General features: G+C 40.6%; 1 protein-coding gene and 1 non-coding gene across 2 annotated transcripts; both read left to right on the top strand.

Annotated features, from left to right (window-relative positions):
- Positions 1-675: 675 nt before the first annotated feature.
- Positions 676-747, top strand: TRNAD-GUC (transfer RNA aspartic acid (anticodon GUC)). The gene has a single exon. It is a non-coding gene; the product is annotated as a tRNA-Asp (tRNA).
- Positions 748-3,281: 2,534 nt separating this feature from the next.
- On the top strand, positions 3,282-25,845 carry LOC139694799 (rho guanine nucleotide exchange factor 15-like). Its single transcript, XM_071593323.1, has 7 exons — positions 3,282-3,353; positions 9,281-9,336; positions 15,864-16,047; positions 19,394-19,576; positions 20,747-20,918; positions 22,048-22,231; positions 24,905-25,845. The coding sequence occupies exons 1-7, from the start codon at positions 3,287-3,289 to the stop codon at positions 25,169-25,171; spliced, it is 1,113 nt and encodes a 370-aa protein (XP_071449424.1). The 5' UTR covers positions 3,282-3,286; the 3' UTR covers positions 25,172-25,845.

Genomic DNA, 25,845 nt, shown 5'->3' with positions numbered 1-25,845 from the left:
AATCGATAAGAATGCACGAAAAAACATACAATGCTGCAGAGTCGCGTCAAGATGCGTTCGAGTACCCGTTGAGGCGAGAATAGCAGCGGTAATAATGGGCGTTACGTTGAGGCGTGCATGGGGCCGAGTCAGGAGATCTCCGACGCTCGTTGTTGCAAGCATTGGAACCAACCCATAGATAACTTCATTACGACTATTAAGAAATCGTCCCTCCACTCCTCATCCCCTTGCAATTCGATCACGATACGCTCCCATGCCACTCGTCTTTGCAGTCAGATCATATCATCACATTAAATCCGACATTTTGGAATTTTAAGGAAGTCGTAGACAGTAGGTATTTTTTTGAGTGGATGTATTATGATGGATTTAAAGACCACGGTGTGGAACACGGTAGAGAGCCATTTGAAGTATGCTCTTCCGTTTTTATAAAACTCCCTTGAGAATTTTAGTATTACGTCCAAAACGCGATTTTTCGCAGGATGGAGTTGCTCTGTTCGATATAAGACAGCAAAAGTTCTCCCATCTGTATGCGAGTAAATGCGGTGTCACGTGTTATCGTTGCAACCTACTGCTCAAAGCCCTTCCTAGTCACCCGCCATTGAGTCACAACAGGCCGGAAGGGGACGGAGGGGAAGGTCTGCTTGTGTTTTAGCTTAGAGACGCTCATCGCCGCAGTCCTCGGTAGTATAGTGGTCAGTATCCCCGCCTGTCACGCGGGAGACCGGGGTTCGATTCCCCGCCGGGGAGAATTTTTTTGTTGGTGTAAATATTTTGATTGTTGGAGTGAACAAAATACGCTTCATACAACTTTGATTTTTGCATTATTTTCAATTTTTAACCATAGCAGAATAATTTAAAATGTTTCCAGCCTGATCTTGTGGACGTAATTAATAAGATAGCCTTATGTCATAAGATAGGCGGCAAGATATGTACTGGGAAGGTAAAAGAGAACAGATTATGCCACGGAAATGTTGGATATACTGAAATGGGAGAGTTTGAATAATAGAAGAAAGTAGGTTAGGCGCGATCTATAGAATTGTTAAAAATTACGAAGCGTGGGAAGATTTTGGGAAAGAGATAGAAAAGCCAAACTTTATAGCAAAAGACGACCACAGTTTTTAAATGAAAATAAGAACGCGAAAAACAAATAAGAAAAAATACTCTTTTTAAAAAAAAACTATAATTGATTTGAACCAGCTGCCTGGAGGTTTGCTTGAGCCCTTTCCATCCGATTTTAGGAGTTTTAAGAATATGTGTAAAGCACCACTGGGTGATGAACTTCATTGCTCAGTGATTATCATACCAATGTACTTATTAAAATATTGTTTGCATCTCGTAGGTATAGTGTGAACCTAGTTCTTGTGTGATGGTACAGGTGCGGTTGGTAATCTTTAAGTGTCATCGTGCACATGTAAGAGCATTTTGTCTCATATATTTTCTTCTTGTGTATGTATGCAAGTGCATTTTAAGAGTGACTGTTGCCACCAGACTTGACCGTTGCCACCAGGATAATGGCCTAGCGAGATTTAGGTAATAATAAGAATAATAATGTAAGTAAGCACTCTACATGAACTCATTCGTCTCAAATCTCGTCTTTAAGGACTTTCGGATTCCTGTGTCCGCTATAACTGCACTGGGGTGCGATCAACCTTGCCAAATGGCAGATCGAAGGGTAGGAGCCAGACGGAAGGTATTATGCCTCGTGTTTGTCCTTCGATGAGGCGGCTGCATAGGCGTCAGATCCCAGGGAGGCGGACATTTGAGTGATGGCGACGCGCTAAAAAACACCGGTGAGGAAGACGGCCGGCCACCTCAATTATTTATCCCAATCAATTACGATAGTCGGAAACATGATGACGTAATAAGGGTAACTATTAAGGAATACAATCCATACAAAATACTTTTTAAAGAGTAGACAAACAAATAATTATAATGATTAGGGTGAGTAACTAGACAATAAATAAATAATTAAATAATATAAAATAATTACTTATTATTAAAAATCCTTGAACATTAATAAGGAATCCATAATACACCAATCCATTCATCAAGGACAATATTTAATAAACAATAATAAAATAATAATAAGTTGACATATTCAAACGCAGTCTTTGGAAAGGTGCGCAAGGGACGATTATTCGGAATGAAACGTTGGAGCATTTAAGAGGCGAACGTAGAGGACATATAATGCAGCTTTCATGGAAAGTGACAATGCAGGGGTCATCGGAATGCACAAGCCCTTCCACTATGTCAAGGCAGATAGTCCATGGGAGAGCTATTCTTGTTGCGCTGCGAATATTCCTTAAGAATACCATTTGCGAGAGTAGGCTTAAAACTATTTCACACATGCTTGTAGACCACGAACATAATGACCCTCAGAAGCACTCCTGGTGGCATGTGGATAGGAAGTAACATTCCCCTCAGCACGCATGCGCAGGTTTGAGGTCGTTACATTCATTCAGCGTATTTTGAGGAGCGCAAGTATGGCGCCGCCTTCCAGAAGGCGTACGAGGCGTGGAAAACCCGCTGGAAGCGGTGTATGGATGCAGAAGGGTGCTACTTCCAAAAATTTTGAGTTAATGTATAAATTCTGGCAATTCATTTTTTTATAATCGACTCAGTTCTACTACTTTTGGGACAGGCCTTGTATACATTAAAAAAGATAGGTTTTTTACATTTTTAATCAGCGCTAGTGGCCCATTTTGATTAAATAACCGCAAATTTTGTTGACTCTGCCTCATGTAAGGATATGTTGAACTTGCTTTGACATAGCACTAGAACACGTCTCCATACTTCCGCTTCTCAAAATACACTGAATGAATGTAACGACCTTAAACCTGCGCATGCGTGTTTAGGGGGGATGTTACTTCCACATGCCACCAGGAATGCTTCTGAAGGTCATTTTGTTCGTGGTCTACAAGCACGTGTGCATTAGTTTTCAGTCTATCCTCTATCATAAGTTTAAAAAATCCGTTCGGTGACCTTTCTTTAACGTGAAATCATGATTCATTGCAAAGCAAAGCATTGGATTAATTCTTAAGGTACTTCGTCCAGTGTAACCGGGACTAATTTTATTTCCCTCCCCTCTCGCGACGGAAGAACACCCAACGACCTGACGTACGAGGGTTCCCTCCCGCTGATGAACACGGCCCTGGATTGGGCGGCCGGTAACCGAACGCTGACGGTGCGGATGAGGGGCTCGGACCGGGAGTTCCGGCTGCAGATGCCGCCGGGCGAGGTGGAGGAGGGGGCGGAGGCGGAGGCGCTGGCCAAGTGGGAGAAGGCGATGGGGGAGTCGAAGAAGATGTGGGCGGAGAAGAGGAGGGCCAGCGCCATCTTCCGCTCCAGCCAGGGTGAGCACTCAAAAGCATAGCACCCCCCCCCCCCACAACGATTCGCCCAACCAAGCGATAACGATGGCATATTACTCTTATCACAATTTATTATTGCGATCACTCAAAGTCATCTCGAACATGCGATATAGTCAATGCATCCATAGATTCAATTACCCGCTGATTTCCATAATTAATTTACATTCAATCCTGCATGCCTCCACGAGGGTCTGTCAAAGGGATTGATAAACCACCAGCCGATAGTATATTATTACATTACATGGTACCCCGCAAGCCACCGCTAGGGTGAATAGCAGGGGTTGGTAATACACGAGACTACCTTTGACCCAAAATACGTTTCCTCCTACTGCGGTCGGACGACGTTATTCTAATCCCATAAAGTTCGTGGAAAAAATGACATCTTATATCTATCTGTTCTACTCTTAATCTCTCCAATATTATTGACATGATCGCTCCCACCGTAGTATGATGGGGGTATGAATGCATTTTCAACATCACTGCTCAAGAGGCATCCTTTCAATTTATGCAAGAGATTCAATCTGTAATTTAACCTTCGCTCCATTCCCAGCCTAGCTCCTCTAATATTTTGGGTATGCTGCTAAGTTTATCATAACAACGCTTTACAAATCTAGCTCCTCTACGCTGCACGCCATCCAATCCGCCAATTAATCCAACTTCATGAGGATCCCATATAATGTGGATTAAATTCTTAGGCGTTACCCTCACTCACGACCTCTAGTGGGTGAAACATATACATATACATCTACTTAATACCCCGCAAGCCGCCGCAAGGGAGTGTGGCGGAGGGTGTTTATTTATTTTTTTTATTTATTTAACGCCAAAAACAGCACTAAGGCCTTTACATTGGGTTATATTAAAAAAAATCTAGGGTTAGGGTACCACCCGTAATTAAGAAAAAAACCCGTATGTAAAAGCCACATATTTATACAGCCCACAAACAAAACATGGCATACATTCATGCAAAAAGACTTAAGCCCCACACAAACATGCAAACACTCAAACCAACAACTAACATACACACGTACCTACAAACATTACTGATATCTTTGCAATGTTTTGATTTTATTCCGACGGGTTTTTAATATTCCTAAAGTGACCTCGGTTTCTTACTATTATGATTTCTTATTGTCCGGGGAAAGAATGAATATTTGAATCTATCTGTACTGGAATCCATCTCCCTTATTTTATCTTTGCGGTCTGATCTACCTAAGAAGAAATTTGGGGCCATTATAATTCCTTTCGCACGTGGAATATGCGGACAAGCTAACAAAATATTAGAATTTAATATTAGTGGATATAGGAAATTTGACGAAAAGGTTAAAGGGAAATGTCATATTTCGCTGGTTAGGCCTCATTTTGAATATGCTTCAAGTATATTATGGGATCCTCACGAAGTTTAATTAATTGCCGAATTGGATCACGTGCAGTGTGGAGGAGCTAGATTCGTAAAACGTTGTTATGATATACTTGGTAGCGTATTCAAAATATTAGAGCAGCTAGGCTGGGAATCACTCACGGAGTGAAGGCTAAATTACAGATTAAATCTCTCGCATACATTGGAAGGAAATATTTTTAGCAGTGATGTTAAAAATAACGTTGTCCGACCCCGCTAGGTGGAAAAAGTATTTTTGCTAAAAAGTAGTCAGGTGTGCCATCTCTCCCGCCCGACCACAAACCCTGGAGGTGGGTTCTAGGGTACCATGCAGAAAGATAAAAAGCGAGCGCCCCTCGTCCTCACTACACTCACGCGTCGCGTCAATTAAGGGCATCATCGAATTACTGTCGATTTAAAGCTACAGCCGAATCAATGGAAACAATTTTTTTTCATCGAGCCGCACAGGCGAGAGAGTACTCTGAGGTGACTTTGGCCCAAGGCAAGACTGTAGAAGGGAAAACACCCGCCTGCTCTGATGTATACTAGTATTCACTTAGTTCTGATCCTGTCCTACACGTATTCTCAGTAAAGTTTGTCAACAACAGGTATTTCTTGAATGCCTGGCTAGTTAAAACGCTATCAGTCGCAGATAAACCGACCTAATCGGTTCCCCGCCTACTTCATTTCCTCTCCAAAGGCCTTCCGACGATCTTCTTACTAAATTATTACGTGAAAACATTACCGAGGAGGATATTTTTAACCGCATGACGACGCCTTTCTTCCTATTAACCCATGAAAGTCGACTTACATACGTGGACGAACAACTTCGTCTTGTCTGCCAGCAAAAATAAAATTCTAGATGGATAAGAGAAAGAGAACGAAGGAGCTGAAATGTAAAACTCATTAATGGTATTTAAAAAAAATAGTTAAGTCTGTTTTTTGAGCTTTGAGAAATGGTTTCAAAATGATATTAAAATGTGGAAGTCTTAAAACTTTGGTGTTTTGTTTGTTTCAAAGCTTTCCAATGACTATCATATGTACGACAGCGTATTGAAAAGTCAGGTGTCCTATATTTTTTTCAGGGAAAATAAAATTTATTATCAACTTTGCGTACGTCGTTGTGAATTTTGATCATTTAAATATTTTTCTACACTGTCGCTATGACGATCAATCACATTTTGCATCCTTGTAACCAGCTTTTTAATATCAGTATCGTCTTACCTTTCTCCCGCCGCGTCGCGAAGCCAACTGACGACTGCTGCTTCTTGCACTTTCTCGTCTTGACTTGGATTTCTGTTCCCCAAGGTGTTTTTTTTTGAGAGCGGGAAACAAGTGGCAGTCGCTGAGGGCAAGCTCCGAGATTGTAAGGAGGGTGGTCGATGGTATCCCAGCCGAAATCATCGAGTAGGGTGGTCGTTTATAATGTGACACGTGTGGACGTGCATTGTCATGATGCAAACACACTCCTTTGGTGAGCCTACCCATTCTTTTGTTTTGGATGTCTCGTCGAAGTTTCTTTAGAAACTCGCACTAACTTTCTAAGTTGATTGTTGTTCCTTTCGGCCTGAAATCTACCAACAGAACAACCCCCTTCCTGTCCCACAAAACGGTAGCCATAACCTTTCCCGCTGACTTCTCTGTTTTGAACTTTTTGGGATTCGATGAGGTCAGGGTGACGCCATTGTTTCGACTGTTCCTTCGTTTCTGGGATGAAATGATGTGCCCATGTTTCGTCTCCAGTCACTATCGAATCCAAAAATCAAACGAGAAATAGAAAGAAGTAATCATTATTTGGCTTCGCGACGAGGCGGGAGAAAGGTACGACGCCGTTATTAAAAATCTGCTTACAAGGATGCAAAAAGTGATTGATCGTCAAGGCAACTACTTAGAAAAATAGCTAAATGCTCAACCTTTCCAACGATGTAAGCAAAGTTGAGAATGCATTTGATTTTCCATGGAAAAATTGGAGATCTTACATTTCAATACGCCATCGTATTTCAATCACCATATTTTCAAGTTTTTACCGTTCAATTTTTTCCATAATTGTCCTCAGTAACTTGTCGAAACTCGCCTTTCGAATACGAACATCGAGTTTAACACTCGAATTTAGTTCGCAATTGTTTTAATCACTTTCCACTGTAGCGAGAAAATATTAATTCTTGATTAAATATCTCACCCGGAAGGTGGTGGCTCAGAATCAATGCCAAGGTCGTGGTTACTTCGGCTTGACGTTTTTGCACCTTCACTCATCCCTTAGTCTGACTATAGTCATCCCTCCTTGGGGAATATTCTATGAGGGTAGGCTGAAAAATAATGCACACATGCTTGTAGACCACAAAAAAATGACCATCATATGCAGTTCTGCTGGCATGTGGAAGCAACATTCCCCCTCAACACGCAAGCGCAGGTTTGAGGACATTATATTCATCCAGTGTATTTTGAGAAAAGGAAGTATGGAGACGTGTTCTTGTGCTGTGTCAATGTGACATTTCTCTAATCCATGACTTGACAGCTGCCCTCACTTCATCGCCCGAGGTGTAATGATTACCCTTGAGGAGTCTCTTGATTTGAGGAAAAAAATGAAAATCGTAAGGCGCAAGATCGGGAGAATAAGGAGGGTGTGGAATCGGTTCAAATTTCAGGTTCGTAGAACCTCTCCATTTGCGTTCGAACACAGATTTTACGGTGAAGTAAGATCTGGTGCTTTCCCGGCGTATTTGATTCGTGAAGGATTCTCGGGTCTTCCACCGGGTCAAGGGTTCCATATTGGCCGACGTTTCGATGCCCGACTCGTGCATCGAAACGTCGGCCAATATGGAACCCTTGACCCGGTGGAAGACCCGAGAATCCTTCACGAAAAGATTTTACGGTATCCCTATTGTTCAATAATGAAGCCGACACGTTCCTCGGAGGTATTTCAATATGGTTTGCGATACGCTTTTGAGATATTCGCCGGTCATTTTGAATCAAACCTTTGACGAGTTAGCGATGTTTATCCTCTGTGGCAGTGATCGGACATCCTCTGCGTGTTTCATCAACAATTATTGCTTTAACAGGCTCGCAACCACGAAATTATACTACCCGTCGATTAACAGTAGACCTATCAACAGAATCGTCACCATAAACGGCCTTTAAACGACGATGAATCTCAGTAGGTGTCACATTTTAAGTCTCGCTGTTTAACTCGCGTTGACATGGCACTAGAACACGTCTATATACCTACCCTCGTAATTAATGTTTCGGAACCCGAGGCTTGGGGTCTCTTTCATGAATACCCATATAACAGAAATATCCATTCCATTTCGGGGTAGGCAAGAAGGCTTCATTTAAATTCAATTCAGGAAACATACTCGATTTCACTAATTTATTATTTTATGTTACGAGGGTCATCCGGAAAGTAGTACCCGTTCGTGCCGCATGAAGTGCTGACGACGCGAGTAGCCGCTGGACGAGGTCAGATAGCTTCAGTGGCTTGTCTGCCTTCTCTGAGCCAAGTTGCGTGACGCTAGCATTGCCTGTGTTGTTTCTGTGATTGTTTACAATGTTTAAAAAAATTGAGAACGCCGCCAGTTGTGAAGTGAGGGCAGTGATTAAATTCCTCAATGCAAGAAACGTTCGCCCATGTGATATTCATCGCCAATTAAAGGAGGTGTATGGAGACAATGTAATGGACGAGTCGTCTGTTCGGCGGTGGTGTCGCAACTTCAACATGGGGAGGGGGAACACACACGACGATGAGCGTTCGGGGAGACCGTCTGTCATTACAGACCAACTGGTGAGCTCAGTTGACGAATTCGTGAGGAACGATCGGCGCGTCACAATTGATGACATCTGTGAGCATTTTCCCAATGTTTCTCGAACAATTGTTCATGAAATTGTTAAACACCATCTGCATTATGCAAAAATTTGTGCAAGATGGGTCCCTCGCGTATCTCAATGAGCTGGCGGCGAAGGACTATGCAGCAGGAATACAGAAACTTGTCACACGTTATGACAAATGCCTTAATTTGCTTGGAGATTATGTTGAGAAGTAGTTTAAAGTATCCTCTTTCAAATAAAATTTTTTATGTTTGTTAATATTTACTTTTGTCTTTTTATTTCACGAACGGGTACTACTTTCCGGATGACCCTCGTACATGTCTCTTTGCAGACTTCTTACACCTCTGTTGCATTCGTACATTTTTTATACATGTTCAAAACTTCCTCATATATCTCAGCTTGAGTGTCTCTTCAAGCAGAGCCGAATTTCTGTGCATCTGTTGGTCGACTCGACTCCCATTCATTTCATAGCGAGGCCAGGCCGCCGAACCACACTTCTTGCACAAATCTCCGGCCGCAGCACCCAGTATCTGCCTATTCAAATCACATTCTTTGGCGAATATTCCCCGCTTATAATGCAACAGGTAGCTGCACCGAAAATTTGCACCCGTAATTGCGTTCGATGATTTTTTATATTGTCATATTTTGTCAATAAGAGTCGACAGACGTCAATAGTTTGGAAATATGAGAGCATGTCTTTCTTTCTTTGCAGCCATCCCTTCCAGCAACAAGAACAAGACGACGGAGGTTACAACACCAACAGAAAAAGTAAGTTGGGATTTTATGAGGCAACAGCGCAAAATTCTGACATACGAGGGTAGGCTGAAAACTGATGCATACATGCTTTTTGACCATAAACAAAATGACCGTCATGAAGCACTCCTGGTGGCATGTGGAAATTACATTCCGATTCCACACCCTCCTTATTCCTCCTTGCGCCTTGCGATTTTTATTTCTTTCCTCAACTCGAGAGACACCTCAAGGGTAATCATTACACCTCGGACGATGAGGTGAAGGCAGCTGTCAAGTCCTGGATTCGAGAAAAGTCGGAAGAGTTTTTCAGTGTCGGAATGAAAAAAATTGTTACACGTTGGGAGAAATATGTTAGCCTTAATTGGTGACTATGTTGAAAAATAAATACATGCTTTTGAAATTTAAGAATTGTACTTCAATGTACTTTCCGCCCAATCTTGCTATTTGTTTTTGCGATCGCGCTCCACAAGCATGTGTGCATTACTTTTCAGCCTACCTTCGTATGTTTTTGGGTATCGGTATGGGAAATCTTTGCATGCGAAAACTAGAAAAGGAATAAGATCAAGGGTAGATCAGATAGCAGAGTACTTTCCTACAACCAAGAGCGTTCAAAGAAGGCAATTGGAATGTGTTTTTAGCCAACACAAACATGTAAGCATTCAGCGGCAATAATTGAGAAGGAGAAAGTCGAGAAAACTGGAATGTTCGCTTTTAAGTAAATTTAAAAAAAGGGTCATTCTCTTCGCGGGTACGGGTCACGTTGATGACGTGTCAGAGACCGACTCTCCACTGTCAAGCATTCCATTTCCGTTTACAAATCGGTTAAAATTCTTGCAAAATAAGAATGAAATGCTCAAGTCCCTACATCTGTCAGAGGAACCCCGGAAAATCTTTTGACGTTAAATGTGACGGCGGTGGTGGAGCTTGTGAAGCAGGGGATATGTCTAATGAAATGCTCACAATAATATTTAGCTAAAATGAATTTAAACATATTTCATTGCAACACAAGTATAAAATAATTAGATTCTCTATTTTGCTACTCAATTTAATCTTGCCTTATAAAAAAACTTCGATGAATTTTAATGATGCTGTCGTTAAAACATCTTGCACGGCAGCGAAAACGAGTATTCCTGTCGATCGGTTGATACGCGTATGTACTCGTAGCAGCCATAGACCATAACGTTCTTTCTTGTGCATTTATTGACACAGTCCAGTACTCTATTTGGAGTTCGCCAATGGTTTTCGAGTCACACCTCAGTGCTAATAAGTATTGATAAATTACGTAACTCTTCTTCATGACCGGGGAATGGTTCTGCACTCTTAGCGAAGCTGTTATAAGTCAATGACATCAGCCATCGGGTCAGTGGAATATGGACAGCACTAGGGTGGACCTTCGAGCTTTAGGAATCTATTATTATTAAAACTCACATGTGCAGAGAGAAAATGTCAGGTGGCACACAAGTCCCAATTATTACAGTCAAACTTGCCTCGGAAAAATAACCTGACCTCTCAAATCCAATCAATATCACAAAAGATAATAAATAAAATCAGTCAGAAAAAAAATAATACACTAAAAGGAAACTTCCAAACACCAATCTCTAACACATAAAAAAAGAAAATCCCCATCTCATTGACATCGGTTTCCCAAATCAGCAAGAAAAGCAAAATCAAAACTATGCTGTTACATTCAAGTCTACACACATCAATCAAATTATCATATAGACTGTTGACATTTTTTCTTTAGAGTGTTTATCTTTTGATGAAAGGGCTCGAATAGTTTTGCAGGTCAACTGTTCCAATCAAAAATTGTTTTATTAAGAAAAGAAATGTTTTTTAAATTTGTTATTTTTCATTTGACAATCTATGGGAGAGAGATGAATAGGTTTTCACTTTTCGTGGGTTTCTCATCCCCTCGCATCAATGCTGTCGGTAAGTGAGAAGAGGACATGCATACACTGCGAGACGGATAACAAAACCTCTCGTCCGCGCGTACTACCGTTTTCATCTCTATCGTCTGACCCATATTTTTTTCATTGAAACTGACATTGAACGAAATTAATAAATATTTTTAGATGCAAAACATCAATAGCTTTCATTAAAAGCATTCACTTCGAAAGAATTTCCATTCCTCGAACAGTTAGAAAACAGTTGTTTATTACCAGTCTCCAGCTTATAAATTAACTTGGGCATCAATGGTCGCCCAAACAGCGTTCTTTTGTCAACTTCTACCCGTGATCACGAGGGAGTAAAAAAATAGGCGATGAGAAAGACACAATCGCAGTGATATTCAGCAGTTCCACGAAAGAAAATGTCGAATTCCAAGAAATCTGCGGGACATGCCGCGACAGTAACTTTTTGATAGAGTCATCAGCTATGTTGCATTGAAAATGTGGAAGATTGTTCGTGCATGTGGCGAGTAGAGAAGCGAATCAGTCAGAGAGGTGAACGCGCTAAATGCCCGCCAGGAGAGCACGCGGACATCATTCCTCAAAGATCTTTTGGTAGGAGTGAGAGTGCCACTGGGTGTGTGTGTGTGTAGCTATTCATGTGCTTGCAAACATTGTAAAATTCCAGGGACTTATCACCATGCATGAGAAAAAGCAGCGTGAATTGCAATTTTATTTTATGTATTTTACCCAAAGTTAGAGGGACCTGGAAGTCGTTGAGGGTAGAGCGTTGGACGACGTTTGACCGGAAGGCCCGGGTTCGATTTCCAGGTATGGGCACCCTCAACTTCATCCATGTTGTGTGACTTTTCGGGTACCAGGACTTCCTGGGACAAAAAATGCCGCTCTTGAAACACCCCATCTTGCTTATCTGGAACTCAATAATAGTGTCTATTGTTGTCATCAACATGAGACATGTCTCTCTCACCTGCCTTAAAATAGCTTGTTTGTTACATGTATGCGTGAAAAACCTGCAAAACCTACTGAGATATAACTACTGTGTGATTACTCAATGATGGTGAAAAATGTTATACATATCACGAGAAAAGTAAGACAAATTACGCATTATCCTGGGATACCATGGGCGGCTGAGTTAAACTACGAAATACCCCCCCCCCCCCTGATGGGGGTATTTCAAACGCCTTTGAGCTTAGTGGTGGGTGAACGTGACCCTCGCCTATCAAACCGACCTTCGGGTGGATAGCTATAATTACAGTTTTTTACCAGAAGTAATTGTGTTCGTACTTCAAGTGTTTTCCTTAAATTCCAGTGAAAATAATCATCGGAGGGAAAGGAAGGTGTTCTTAGTCGTTACTTTGGCCATGCTACTGTTAACATTTTGTGAAAATTCCCCAAGGATGAATTTTAGGAGTCATCTAAATACCGATAACTTTGAGAAACATGTCGTGATATGTAAAGACTATGTGGATCCCACAAAGGACATTGTTTTCATGAACTTGCTCCAAAAACTCGTGACAATGCGTTTGTATGTAGGACAAACATGTCGAAATTTCAGCGCTAGAATATAAGGACATGTCAGTTCTTTTACAAATAAGAATTGCCCTAACAATCTTTTATCCATTGACCGTCGATTTTAAAATTATATTACCATATTTTTCAAATAACCGACGTGAGCTCAACGCTTTAGAATAGAAATTTGATAAAGAAGCCGTAACCCTGAAGTTATTCCTACCAAGGGCTGCCTGTTTCTTGCACATCCTCCCATCCTTTCAGCTGTGATGACATTGATCCATTTTCCCAGCCACCTTCATTCCCTCCTTCTTCCCTTGGCCTTTCTCTTCTTGTCCCCTTGCCCCCTCCCTTCCACCTTACTGAGTTGCGTATACGAGGGTAGGCTGAAAACTGATGCACACATGCTTGTAGACCACAAACAAAATTACCTTCAGAAGCACTCCTGGTGGCATGTGGAAGTCACATTCCCCATCAACACGCATGCGCACGTTTTAGGTCGTTACACTAATCCAGTGTATTTTGAGAAGCAGAAGTATGGAGACCTGTTCTAGTGTTATGCCAACGCGAGTTAAACAGCGTGCTGTGCGCGAGTTAAACCTAATCAAAACCAAATGGCAATTTGTGCCTCCTAAAACAATTAATTTGAACTGAAATAGTGGACGGGTAGATAGGGGAAGTAACTAATGAATGCGGCCGAAGTAACTTTCAGTCGGAGTAATATTGGAAGACAGAAAGGCAGGCATAACACAGTTCATGAATATGACAGAGGCGAAAGAAGTATGCAAAGATATAGCGATTTGTATGACAGTAGTGAGAGGGAGTTAATTACCACAAATAACTTCTAGTGAGTCTTTTTTTTACTCTGGCTAATTCATAAGGGTATGGCATAAACGGTTTGCACAGAAAACAGTTATTTTACCGGAAAACCGCCACTGTTCGCAACAAGAGAACTTCGCCGTCTGCGAATTTTTCTTCCCCCGAAGAAAATGATTCTTAAGAAGTCATAGAGCCATTGGTTCTCGACTATTTCCGTTGAGGGGCGAGTGATAGTATCCGTTCGTGGCGTCTTAGCAGAGGGCTAGAACTATTTGAAGATAGGAGTTAGCCACGACGCTCAACTAAGAATCCAAACTGGCGACACCGCAGACATCCAGAAAGAAGCCTTTCCTTAACCAGACAATGCAAGGAAGGAGTCACCTCTCCCGTGAGGCAAAATCCACTTCCCTTCATGCTCACCCAGTCAATTGGAGGGAGGACACCAAATATTTTCGTTACGTCAATGGCAGTGCCTGTCCCACGCTTTTCTCGGACACCTTGATACCAAGGCTCGAGTGGTATTGGTGCATTTTTTCCGGAAATTCGTCCGCGGTAATACTTTGGCGGCTTTAGCAGCGAAAGGGACATGCGTTCATTCAGAATTAAGAATTGGCGGATATTATTTTATGGGATCTATAGGGTGCGGCGCTTAAATCCGGACAAACACGCGTTTCTTCGAATGAGGTTTCTCACCGAGTTAGCGAAACCTTCCCCAGCAGACTTCTCCGACGCATTATACTTAGCCACAATACCGTAAACAGTTGATCTACCAGAAGAATCGAACTATTTCACTGGGCGAACACTTTCGATAATAACGGGTCTTCGATTATTCGGTTAATCCGCTATTGTACGTAAAATCTCGGCCATTTTGAGGTTATGGCTGCTTACTAGATGCCTATAGCTTTCAAGAACGTCAATCGCGACCTCCAGTGAAAATACAATATGGCGGGAAATTCAAATTGAAATTTTCCGGATTAAAGTGCCGCAACCTGTATAAGGAAAATTCCCCTTCCCAGACCATGCGAGGTAGGGGGATCCCCTTCCCTTGAATGTCCCCTCCTTATGGGGTTTCTGAACGGGTACTTAACGGCAGTCAGTTAGACCGACAGCAAAGTATGGATGAAGAGGAGAGAGATGAAAAAGCATATAAGGACCAAATTAATCACTCGAGGTTATGAACACAGACGTATATTGATTTAGAGAGCAATTTCAAAGTTCTATTTGGTATAATTGTGATAGCTATTTAATTTTAGATCAGAAAAGCTGGATTCTATTTTTTTTAAATTTTAAATTCGTTTTCATGAGCTTAGGGGCATGATATTGCAGATTTTCAATAACATGATAGTAGCGTATCCAAAATATTAGAGCAGATAGGCTAGGAATCACTCACTGAGCGAAGGTTAAATTACAGGTTGAAGCACTTGCATAAATTGGAAGAACGTCTCTTTAGCAATGATGTTGAAAATGTATTATTACCCCCATCTTGCTACGGTAGACGAGATCATGTCAAGTAAATTAGAGAGATTGAGTGTAGAACAGATAGATTTAAGATGCCATTTTTGCCCCGAACGATAGGAGATCATAATAACGCTTTCCGACCGCGGTAGGGTCATGTTCGGGTAAAATTATTCTGGTGCGTATGTACCCCCTGCCACACATTCTAGCGGTGGCTTGCAGGGTACACTAATAAATAAAAAAATAATTAATTGTCATAGGTATTTCAAAGACGAAGGGCAAAAAGAAAAGAGCGTTCTTATTTTATGCGTTCCGAATTATAACGGAAACCATGACCCAGAATTTTCGAAATTAAAAGCTGACAACCCTTTTCTGCTGCATATCTAAGATGTTGTCCTTTACAATGATCACTGACTATTTCGCATCCGATTTCAAAATTAACGAATAATAATTGGCAAAATTACTGGAAAGATCAACCCGCTAACAGAATAGGAGACAATGAAGAAATCTAAATGAAACAAAGCCTCCATTTTACACACAAGTATTCACGTGGGTAAACTTGGACGACAACAATGTTAACTCATGAGGCATTAAAATGCCGGAAACTAAACCAGTACGAAGTAATTGTTGTGCACAGTTTCACTGCAAAAATGGATATTCAAAATCGTAATCGGATTGCGCCAAAATGCCTACCCCTTCCCTGGGCAACCCTTTCCACCAACCCTACCATATTCCGTCCGCTGGGATTACGGTTTCCCCCGAAAACTAATCCTTATTCCTGAGGTGTACCGCGGAGAGAGGCGACGGGAGTCCTCTCTAATGTCGTACCTAATTTATTGTATCTTCCCTCAGGGGAAGGCGGCGACGTCGAGGAAGAAGGACACGGAGTCGAAGGAGGCGGAAAATAATGCGGGCCAACCGGTCAAGAACCGCACCCTGCGGGACATCGTCCTCGGAGCCAGCTACAACGCCAACGGACACCGGGAACTGCCCTCGTGGGAGACGCTCCCCGAAGTGACCGCTATCGGACTCCCAGGTCGGTTTCCGGCACAGCCAACTCCCTGGTCCCCGGTTCTCGTGGAACGTTCAACAATTACACACCCCATCATCCGAGTGATTACCTTGCGTGCATTATCTCGAGCCAATGAATTAAAGAGTCGATCAATGGGTTTTAGTTATCATTTTAAAATGAAAGTAATGAGATCCTATATGAGTCATCGTCATTATCATATGTTATCCACCTATTTAACTTACTTTCTACTATATTAATCTTAAAGGTAGGTTTCGGACGGACCCTAAAAGCTATTATGCTCGTTACTACGAGGGTGGGCTGAAGACTAATGCACAAATGCTTGTAGAGCACAAACAAAATGACCTCCAGAAGCACTCCTGGAGGCATGTGGAAGTAACATTCCCCCTCAACACGCTTGCGCAGGTTAGAGGTCATTACATTCATCCAGTGTATTTTGAGAAGCGGAAGTATTGAGACGTGTTCTAGTGCTTTGCCAACGCGAGTTAAAAAGCGTGCTGTTATTGACAGCTGCCTTCACCTCATCGTCTGATGTGTCTCTCTTGAGTTGAGAAAAAAAACAAAACTCGCAAGACGCAGGATCGGGGGAATAAGGACGGTTTTGTTTGTTCTCGTCTATGAGATCTCGTCTCGGCGTGGTACCTATCGTGCACAGATTTTAAGGTATCCCAACTGTTCAATAATGAAGCCGACACGTTCCTTGGATATTCCAATATGGTTTGTGATACGCTTTTGAGTGATTCGCCGGTCATTTTGAACCAAATTTTCGACGGATTTGCGATGTTTATCGTCTGTGGCAGTGATCGGACGCCCGCTGCGTGCTTCATCAACAATTATGGATTTTCCGGGCTCGCAGAAACGAAATTTTAATACCCATCAATTTACAGTAGACCTATCAACAGCATCGTCACCATAAGCAGCCTTTAAACGACGATGAATCTCAGGAGGAGTCACTTTTTCAGCGGTTAAAAATTCGACAACAACTCGCTGTTTAACTCGCGTTGACATAGCACCAGAACACGTCTCCATACTTCCGCTTCTTAAATTACACTGGATGAATGTTAAGACCTCAAACGTAGGCATGTGTGTTGAGGGGGAATGTTACTTCCACATTCCACCAGGAGTGCTCCTGAAGGCCATTTTGCTTGTGATCTACAAGCATGCGTGCATTATTGTTCCGCCTAACCTCGTATACTATATACCTATCGCGTGGACTTCGTTTGGCTTGCCCCCCACTTGTTCACTTCTCCAGCTCTTCATACATGTTACCTCCCTTCATGGGTTTCCAACAGCTTTCTCCTGCATCGCGTCCATTTTCCCTTCATCACAGTCGTCAAGTCCTCTACCTTTTAATATCTTCTCCACCCACATCTCTTGCCTCCTTCGAATTTTATCTGACATATTCTTCTCTTCTCCCACCATATTAGGAACTATGTCGGTATTCCTTCTCTCCTTCCTACTTAATTTTAAAATTATTCTTCATAAACGCATCCCTAGTCTCCAATCTAAACTCAACCTCTTGCCTCGAGTATTAGGCTTCGGGTTCATATAGCGCTCCACTCCATATTGAAGTATTTACAAATATATCCTTTACATTAACTTCTTTTGGAGAGCAACTGGAACAACTTTAAATTCTTATCCCCGACACGATTGCCTTCTTCCTATCGGTATAATATCTACTCCCTCTTCATGCCTTCCAAAATATCTCTTATTTTCTCTAATTCGTTTATCCAGCGTTCTCGCATTTATTACAGAGTTCCGTTATTTTTCAGTATTGTTCCCTATCTTAGTTCAGTATCCTACTTCAAGTTAATTGCAAATTTCTCGCATTGTCTTCCTCTGTTCTCCGGCCATTCCCAAAACTGCTCCGTTTTCCACTGTACTTCCCCAGCTTACTTCCCTCCGCCCTATACACAGCCCCGACAACCCAGCATCTAGCTTTGATCATCCTCTGTCCTCTTAGACCAAGCTTCTGAATCATGGAAATCGACGACCCATACCGGAGCCCCTATGCATCGCAAATCGAGTCAATGTTAAAAAAAAAATTTAGCGGCCGCTGTACTTTAGCTGTAGAACGCCTTGCGCTGATTAACGTGGATTTTAGACCTGGGTGGTGGGTTAGCTCATGTATGAATCCGTGGAAGCAATAATAACCATAATTCAGTAGTTGCTTTCGCATACAATGCAAATGGTCGAAATTAACTGAAATGCGTAACCTTCACGCCCTACCCTTTCGGCCTAGGTGTAGTAAAAAAGCATGATTTTAGGTAATGACAGGAAGCAATTACCATATTTTACTAATGTTTCCATATTGCCCAATCCGTCAATTACGACATTTAATATGGTTGTACCATTTTTCAAAATGAATAAAGTACTATTATTACATCTTCCGCTTCTGTCGTATTCATACAATTTTTCGTGCGTGTTCTCTGCCCCTATGACGTCTAATATTTATCGTCTTGAGAGTCTTCGACTGCATTCACCAGTGACTTTCTTTGGTTTTCCACTCTTCTTATAAAATCATTCAACTTTTCACTCGTTATACTTGGTCGTCCGACTCTCATAGCACACTACTTCCACACTCGCCTATATAACTGTCCATTCCAGCCACATTCTGTCATGAAAACCCATTCCTCATCCCTTCTTTTTTTAATTGTACCGATAAAATTACGGCTGTATGAGTTTTCATTTTACTTTATTAATTGTACAGCTGACAAAATTTGAGAGATGGTTGAGGCCGATACTTTGTGGAAATCCATTTGAAATGCTCGAAGAAATAACCAAAGACTTCGCGTTTCCACAGGAAAGATTATTGCAATCTTCGTGCACCACTAACAAAACATTAAGTTATTCAATATGCCATAAAGAGAAAGCCAGTTCAACAATTTGGGCCCGCGCGATTGTTTTGCTGAGGGTCTTTCGAAAATGTAACGTCATCCGGCAGTTTAATGAAACTCAAGATTCCAGATGGTCGAAAGACTGATGACTGTCTGGACTTAGACGATCATCAATAACCAGAAAATATATTCCTATTGTCTAATTAATTGTTCGAAATTTAATTGATTCCCATCAATCCAATGAATTCTCCCAATAGACTCCAGTTTTCGTATGTTTCAAGGAGAAGTCAACAAATAAGAGAGCAACCTATCGATAATGGCGTCTCGCTATGCACCCATTGTCGCCGCTCACATTGCACCGGATGGTATCCGCGTCTCGTCTAACTTCATACCTACCCCGACCTTCTCGAGCCCTCATTCCCTTGCCCCTCAGTACACACAAGGAGCGCCCTCCACGGACAGGTGCTCTGTGACCCCTGCGGTTGTCACTAATTTAACGTTTTTCGTACCGGCAGAATCGCTGGAGGAGAAAACGCTGAACGCGGCGAAGATCACCTTCCGACTAGCAGCATCCGAGGCGGAGTACAACGAGGAACTCAGCAACCTGTGCCAATTGGGGAAGCGAATCGTCGTCCAGTGGACTAACGACCCCTCGCCGACCTTCCTGAGACGGGCCGTCTTCTCGCACATCCAGCGAAGTAAGAATGACCTATGTGAGCCTTCATTCACTCTTTTTCGACAGGCCCAATGGGCCTAAACGGCAACAGCTGAAAACAAACACGACCAAGAGGTCACCAAGGAGATCGCTATTTGGCTTCCAAAACAAAACTAATTTAATTAGCTTGCTTCAGCATGCTGATGACTCGTGCGACACAAATTGTGAATTTAGAACATGAAATACTGTTCCTCAGACATTTTTCCCATACTCTGGTGAAAAACACTTTTTAAGTATTAGGATCGAATTCGTCTCCAGCCAGAATCTAGAATTTATATTGGTTGGGAAAACTTCCCATTGATTTTTTATTTGTGTTGTAATTACCATGTAGAATGAAGCCGTTTGCCGACCAAAATTTGCCTTTTTAGCGTAAGATTAGAAAATATTTATTTTCTTTTCGCTGGGTCATTTGGGTGAATGTTAAATAACAACTCCTAAATTTTTCATTTAACTACTAATCTTTAGTAATTTATTTGATGGGCCAAAATTTCTTTAATGCCACTCCTAAGATATGTTGAATACACCAAAGAATATTTACCCAACTTAGCATGGTACTAGAGTGGGGCCTAAATATTTTACTTAGTTTAATATATTGGCTCTATCTCATAGACATTAATTGCAAAAGTGAAGAGGAATCTCTACCCAATAGAGATTTAATACACTTTTCAATGAGACTGAATACCCCTCCCAAAACAATAATAAAAATACTTTGGTAATTAGTCCAATTTTATTGGCGAATGACGAACTTAATCTGGGGACTAGTTTTGGAAGGAAACTATTTGTTAACATGCATGCCTGCTTGCCTGATTAATCTTAAATTGAAAATTTATTGAAAAATTAATAAAAATTGCTGCATACTTTCTATTATGTTGAGTGGTGATCAACATAAACTATGGATTGTTGTTTGAATATTTTGTGAGAAAAAAGTAAATAGCTTGAAATGGTACAATTACTTCCAAGCATTCTCATTTTAATTTACATAAAAAATAAAATGGTATTTTAGAGTTTTATGAAATAATTCAACTGCTTTTAATATCTTAGGTGAGAAATTCCTTCCTTTCCCTTCTTCACACATCTGCCAATTCCTCAGGTCGATTCCAAATGCTCCCCCATGCTTCAATTCTATAGAATGCTCCTTTACTTCTATTTCTAGTGAAGTCACAGTCTGATGCCCTCTTGGCCAAAATGGAATCATTGTGGGAGAAACGGCCCACTCTCACTGGGGTCCATGGATTCTATGCACAGGCCATTCCTGAAATGAAGACACCATATGTGTCGTACAGTGGTCACATTGAAGAAATCAGGTTGATCATTCAGAGAGCACTGTGAGTAATATGTGTGCCATTGATGCATTGTAAAATCAATGGGCGAGACGAAGGTGAACTGAGGCATGCAGGAAAGGGGGGGGGAAAGAAGGGGGGGGGGGAGAAAGAGGTGAGAATCACCTCCGAAACAAATCCAATGGCCCTGTATTGACATAACTTTTTTAGTTCATTGATCTCATGCAATCTTTGCTTACCTACACTAGAAGTATGTCTGTTGACATCAAGCCACAATTATCAAGTCTTCAGATTACAACTTGCAAATTGATTTGCAACACAAAGTTCACTTGACTGATTCACATCATGTTTTCCATTGTTTAATCTTTCACTGGAAAGTTCTTCGTTGATATTTTAGTGGGATGATAATGTTTTGGTGAGACAGGTTTCATCAATTGAAATTGCATATGTGACTGTATGTAGAAAAGATAAAACTCTTTATGCTTTGGTCTTTGGTTTACATTGGTCACCAATCTTGGAATTATGTAATTTAAAAAAAATATTTAATTTTAATGTTTTATGAAATAAAAAAAAAATTATAAAACATAAAGTTTTATCTTTTCTACATACAGTCACATCTGTAATTTCAATTGTTGAAACTTGTCTCACCAAAACATTATCAACCCACTAAAATACAAATATATATATACACACACACACACCTTTGAGAGTGGATAATACGAGATATATCATGTATCATGTACTAAAAAAATGCCATGAATAGTTTTGGACAATAATTGGTGCTGATCAAATATTCAAGTGAAAGTGGGCAAATGGAAGGAAGCTGGTTCTAAGTTTTGAAAAAGCATTTTCAGTAGAAATATAGAATATACATATATTAGTCCAACCCTCCATCCCAAACATGTCACCCTCTTTTTTCCTGCTCTCCTTTTAGCTAGATATATTAGCAGTCGAAAACAATTCCTGCACCGTGCCTCATGATGAATATGCTCATATCAAGACGTGTTGCACCTGACTAGTAAAAGTCTGGATAAATATTAAGTCTTTTCAACTATCTCTCTAGCTAACTGGTTAATTGTTAAGAATTGTGTGATTTAAATATTAATGCAGACCTACGCATAGCTTAAATGAATTAAAGATATGCATAAATATCTATCTCTACATCTGCATTTAGTGAGGTCCACCCAGATGCCCTTTGGGCAGCATCCACAGGCAATGGGAAGAGGGAGCTGTCCTTGGCACCCATCCAGCGCCTCACCTCTCTGCGCATCATGTTGCAAGCATCCACTGCCAATGACACTCCACTCAAGTATGAAGAGAAGGGGGATGCTAAAAAGGCTATTCAAGGAATTAAAGAGGTCTGTCTCAATGGGTGTAGGAGCATCTCGTATTTTATTTACCTGAATCACCATTTTCTTTGGTTGAAGGAAAGAATTACTATTTACCTCCAGTACTGGGCATGAGCAAACTGCTAATAATCACACATATCACCTGTCTTACTTAGTCTTACTTACTTAGTCAATGCACTTCCTTACTCCTTTTTTCATTAGAGAAGCAAGTTATTTTCTATTTTTATCAATTTCCATTTAATGGGATTATTGCAGTCCTATTTGCTCCTCAGCTATTAGTTTGCTATGTAAAAAAGTTCCCCATTTATAATCTCATGGAGCAACAAAGTTAAATTAGTGCCAAGCTTATTCATAGAAGCTTATTGACAAAAATATCAAGATGAAATGGGATGCTAATATCCATGAGATTATGAATTCTTGCTACCTAAAGATGTACCTATATATTATTTGTATACAAAATGACATATATACGTACCCAGTGCTTACATAGGTCATTTTAATAATAATAATAATAATAATAATTTTTATTTGTCCAGAGACCATCATACAAAAAAATTGCACATAGTATAGGACACGTCAATATATACAATAATACACAATGTAAATACATATGCCTATTCTAAGTTTCATGTTCCATGAAATTCCTAATAGAATAGAACAAATTCCTTTGAAGAAAAGCTCTCAATTTTCTTTTAAATAGATAAATGTTTGTGCTGGATTTCAGGTCCTCGTTTAGCTTATTAAACATAAGGAGACCCATAGATTTAGGGCCTAGTGCGGTGGTTCTAGTTCTTACGTAAGTTCGGTGCAGATCATTTTTAGACCTGGTCCCATAGTGGTGAATACCACAATTTGTGTCATACATTGAAAGGTTTACAAAGGTGTACACCAGTAATACATAGATATAAATACATGGCAAAGGTAGAATGTTCAATTTATGGAATAATGGACGACAAGGAGCATTATGCTCTGCTTTGACAATTAGCCGTACGGCTCGCTTTTGAATTTTAAATATTGTGTCTGCAAGCGGAGAAGAACCCCAGAAAAGGATACTATATACTATACAGGAGTAGATATTTGCATAATATATTGACATGAGGACATCCATTGTTACGGTAAACCTGATGCTTCTAATAAGGAAGCAAATGGTATTCAGTTTTTTGCCCAGGTGACATATAGTATATGCTCCCACCAGGACAACCGCCCGTCTAGAACTATTCCTAGGAATTTTGCATGGGGCGCTTGGGGAATTAGTTTTCCACTTGATTCAATTGCAAAAGTGGCCATGTTTTTGTTTTTATTAGCAAAGTAAAGTAGTTGGGACTTTTCCCCATTTAAATTCAGCTGATTCCTGCTACACCATGAGTTCAGATGTTGAACGGTTTGTTTAGCATTGTTTGTTAAACTTTGGACTGTAGAGGCAGTGAGTTGAGTGAGTGAGAGATTTTGAATACATTTCTGCCTGCAAGTGTTTTAATTGATCTTTTCCAACTGACTAGTATTCGGGGTTCATTTTCTTGTCCACTGAGATGAAACTCTATGTGTGTCACTTCCTTATTTAAGTGTTTGACACATTTGGCAACAGAAAATTGGAAAAATTACAGTACATATTTTATTACTAATCTCAGAGGCCATAAATATAATGGCAATGAATCATTTACCATTACCTCATCAGGTTTTGCAGACTTAATATTTGAAATCTCAGAAAAATCTCCCATTATTAAATTTGTGTTCACACAACTTCAAAAAGTTTTAAACTTTGATTCCATGTCCAACAGTTTTTCGAGCATGATGCAAAATACCCAAAAGATGTCTGGGTAAATACATGAATATATCATTTCACAATGTAAATAATGCATCAAGTAAAAATCACAGACAAAAACAAAACATGATTCAATTTTAGGCTACTAACGCTCTGACTATGATCATATCCATATTCTCACATATTTACAAGAAGCGGAGATGCAGATTTGACCTTCCTCTGTGCATGTCATCTGAAAATGAAGTAATAATTTATGTTGAGTAGGCATGAAAGTTATTTTATTGAATCCAGTAAGTAGTTCTCAAACAGCCAAAATTACATAGACATTTACATTTTTTGTGGTAGACTTTGGTTTCAAAGTGCCTCCATGGCAAAGCTCATTGAAGTAACTGAATCCACAGTAGTCACAGCATTAATAATCAAGTTGGCAATCAAAGCAAAGACCTGTGGGCTGCTAAGCCAGTATTTCACCAATCTGGCTAACGAGTTAGTCATGTAGTCATGTATTAATTTAAGAAAAATTTAAAGACAACAGCTCCATCAGTAACAAGGGTGCACACCATCAGTTCAACTCAAGGTCATGGGTTGAAACTTGGCTCAGGCATGGTCATTTAATAATTATTATTTTTACCAATCTACATAAAAAATACCATCTTTCAAGCATGCAAATGATCAGTTTATGTATTTACATGACTTTAATTCTTAATGGAACATGATCTCTGGCAGTGTAAATGCATAATTATGCTCTCTGTAATCACAAGGGGTGACTACAGACTAATATTTCAATCCCATTTGGTTTTCCAAACTCAGAGAAAACTCCTCTCATTCCCTCTTGTCTGATTCCCTGATGAACTCTGCTACAGAATATCCTAAAAACTCAATTTTTTCCTCAGACTGATAAAATTCACAATTGATTACAGTTGTTGGATGAGTGCTATGCTGAGATGACTTCCCAGAGTGGGACGGAGTACGTGGCGGAGATTGACAATCTCCTGGACTTTGGCGAACTGGCCACTGGCAAGAGTCCACTGCTCCTCCTGTTGGCTGCATGTGGAGCTGGTGGCGACAGCTCAGATGAAGAAGAAGGGGGGGGCAGCGAAGGGCAATTGGAGGGCAGGAAGAGGATTGAGTGCCTGGCAAGCAGGCCTTCGATATTCTGGAACCCTAGTGCATCCATTACAGAGTGATGTTTTCAATGATAAATAACTTACAAACATGTAAAAGTTTCAAAAAGACAGACAGTTCGTTCCATGGGATTAACATCTTCCACGAATGGAAATCTCTGAAATTGAACATTCTTTCAGCACTGAAGCAGATTTGTCCTCTCTCCTCAGAGTGTGTGAACTACTTCCTCAAGAATGCATTCCCCAAAGGAATTGAAACAATGTGGACAACAAAACTCCCCAATCGTGTGTCTGAGAGGAAAACAAATTATTTTTTTTGCAGACAATGGAGGCATTTGTTGAAGATATTTTCATGGCTAAGCAATGAATGATAGGGCAATAATTAAATTTATCTTTGACTGAAATATTGCCCCTTAAAACTAGGGAAGAAATAAAAAAATTCATATTTGTTCTTGGGTTCCAGATGGCTATTTAATCACCTAAGTTTCAACTAAATTTGCACCAGACATCTTTTCCCGTATTACTGGATGATTTAACAGAAATGTATTTTTTTTATGTGTCAAAAGAGTTATTTCCTCCATCAACTACAATAGATAAGGTTGATATTTATTTTGTACACAAATCCATAGTGTAGTTTAGCTGCAATACAGGAGAAGAATAGTGCTTCAAGGCATCTGTAAACGAGAGGGTGCTGGCACTGTGGTGACTAAACATGGGGCACCAGATGAAGAATTATA

This window comes from Hetaerina americana, unplaced genomic scaffold (genome assembly GCF_022747635.1).
Source record: "Hetaerina americana unplaced genomic scaffold, ioHetAmer1.1.p SCAF_55, whole genome shotgun sequence".
Classification (NCBI taxonomy): Eukaryota; Metazoa; Arthropoda; class Insecta; order Odonata; family Calopterygidae; genus Hetaerina; species Hetaerina americana.
This window is presented reverse-complemented; position numbering and strand designations above follow the sequence as displayed.